Genomic DNA, 2,108 nt, shown 5'->3' with positions numbered 1-2,108 from the left:
TGTAATACAAACGTGAAATTCTGACTTTTTTCTCAGAATTGCATGATATAAACTCAATTAAGAGTTATAAAGTCAGAAAAGCAGGATATAAACTCGAAATTTGCAAAAATAATTGTGCGATTTTTTTTCTTCTCACATGTAAGTTTGGATCTCGCTCTTTTTTTTTTTCAGAATTGGGAGATATAAACTCACAATTGCAGGTTATAAAGTCCAATTCTGAGGTGGAAAAAAATGATGTTCTAAGAATTGGGAGGTTATATCTCAGTCTGAGATTTAAACTTGCAATTCTGAGAAAAAAAGCAGTAGCCCCTCACTGCAGAACACAAGATCCAGGGGGCGTGGTTGGATCCACATCTAGGGGGTGGAGATTGGTAGGTTTAGGGGTGGAGATGGGTGGGTTTAGGGATCAGGGGGTGGAGACGGGTAGGTTTAGGTATATGTAAGGTGGGAGGAGTTGGATCTGGATCCAACCACGCCCCCCGGATCTTGTGTTCTGCAGTGAGGACCATCTAAAAAAAGTCAGAATTGTGAGTTTATCTTTTCAAGCAATTGCAAGTTTATGTCACGCAATACTGACTTTCATAACACAATTTAAAATAGTCAGAATTGTGAGATGTAAACTCGCAATTACCTTTTTTATTTAGTGGCAGAAACGGGATTCCATACTATATAGACTCATCGAAAGTCACAGAGTATTTTTTTAATCTCTGCATTTTTGGAGATTGGTGGCATAAAACGTCTATTTATATTATGGACTAACAGTTTGGAAAGTTGGGTGCTTCAAAATCCACACAAAAAATGCATAGTTCATAACACAAACTTTATTTTCAAACAATTTGTTACATCATCACTTTAAACTACCAAAAAATACTTCATTCTAAATTTTAATTTGTGGACTGGTTTCAGAAGAGCAGCTTCACATAAAATCATATAACAGGCCCCAAAAGGAACAAGTAGAAAAACGAGGCTGGATTATTATTAACATACAAAATACAATCATGCATCTGGCCCTGCATCTGCAAAAAAAGAACAAAAACAGAAAAAGAAAGCCTGAATGTCCATAGATATTCTAATTCAAATAACTATTCATTCTCTAAGATCCAAAATGCTTTACAATGTAAGAACATTACGAAATTTAGCAAAATCTCAATAAACCTTTATAGAAAAGAAAACAACAGATAATCCAACTATTCTTCAGATAATCCCAGTCATCATGCTTACATCAGTAGGGCTTTTGGAGTTTTTGCTTTCTTCATGGTTGTAAGTCTGTACATGTACACATGTACATAATAGGAACGGTAGCATTGCAACACCTATGCAAGCCTCACAGGCTACGCATGCAAACAAAGCAAAGTAGAACAGATTAGGATTCAAATTCACAGAAACGTGCTAGTTTTTTGTAATGAGCGTTAGCTCGGCGCTTCAGTGGCCAAACGTCCTGGAAGACTCATACTCGCTGGGGCACTTGGGCTTGATCCCCTTGCTGTTGTAATAGTCCACCACCTGGTTTGGGACTTCGGCTAAGACACTTTTTGCCAAAGCAGCAGGAGAGGCCTGAGAAGATGCAGAAGAAGAACAGAAACAAACAGCGAATCAAACATTTGCAGGGCCATTTATCCATTTCGCCATCTGGTCCAGTTTGCCATTTCCGCACTAATGATGTGTGAAGATACTGTACTTGCTGAAACCCACGTGCATGGTGATGAAAAACATCCGGAAACTTGAGCAAAAGTGACTCATGTGACTCAAAGACGCTGAGAGGAAATCAGAGGATAGCCACGTCAAACCCCTCCAGCCCCTGCTGGCCAATTAGATGCAGGAGAGGAGATTCTCAGATAGAGAGACGTGGCTGAGATGGTGGTGTTTGTCAGGGGCTATCAATACAGTACATGTCTGGAAAGAAAACAAGTCTTGGCATATTTCCCGAGAGGATCCCAATAAACTGTCACTTTTGCTTATATGGGCACTCTTGTCACATTTAGAGACATGCCATGTCAAATGTATATATTCATTCATTATATGTTCTATATGTTTACTGTTGTAATAAATAAATAATTATAAATGTTTAAGTTGAAGTACTAAAAGCTATATTTTATATATATATATAT

At 38.0% G+C, this 2,108-nt stretch overlaps 1 protein-coding gene across 3 annotated transcripts in view; it reads right to left on the bottom strand.

Annotated features, from left to right (window-relative positions):
• Positions 1 to 883: 883 nt before the first annotated feature.
• cpne4a (copine IVa) overlaps positions 884 to 2,108 on the bottom strand; it is a 67,681-nt gene continuing 66,456 nt past the window's right edge. For 2 of the 3 annotated variants that reach the window (XM_016524090.1, XM_016524089.1), the window contains exon 16: positions 884 to 1,554. In XM_016524090.1, the coding sequence (XP_016379576.1) occupies positions 1,423 to 1,554 (132 nt within the window). In that variant the 3' untranslated portion in view covers positions 884 to 1,422. The remainder of the gene's footprint in view (positions 1,555 to 2,108) is intronic. The other variant, XR_001637310.1, reaches the window with a different exon arrangement.

This window comes from Sinocyclocheilus rhinocerous, unplaced genomic scaffold, assembly GCF_001515625.1.
Source record: "Sinocyclocheilus rhinocerous isolate Xijiao unplaced genomic scaffold, SAMN03320098_v1.1 scaffold933, whole genome shotgun sequence".
Classification (NCBI taxonomy): domain Eukaryota; kingdom Metazoa; phylum Chordata; class Actinopteri; order Cypriniformes; family Cyprinidae; genus Sinocyclocheilus; species Sinocyclocheilus rhinocerous.
This window is presented reverse-complemented; position numbering and strand designations above follow the sequence as displayed.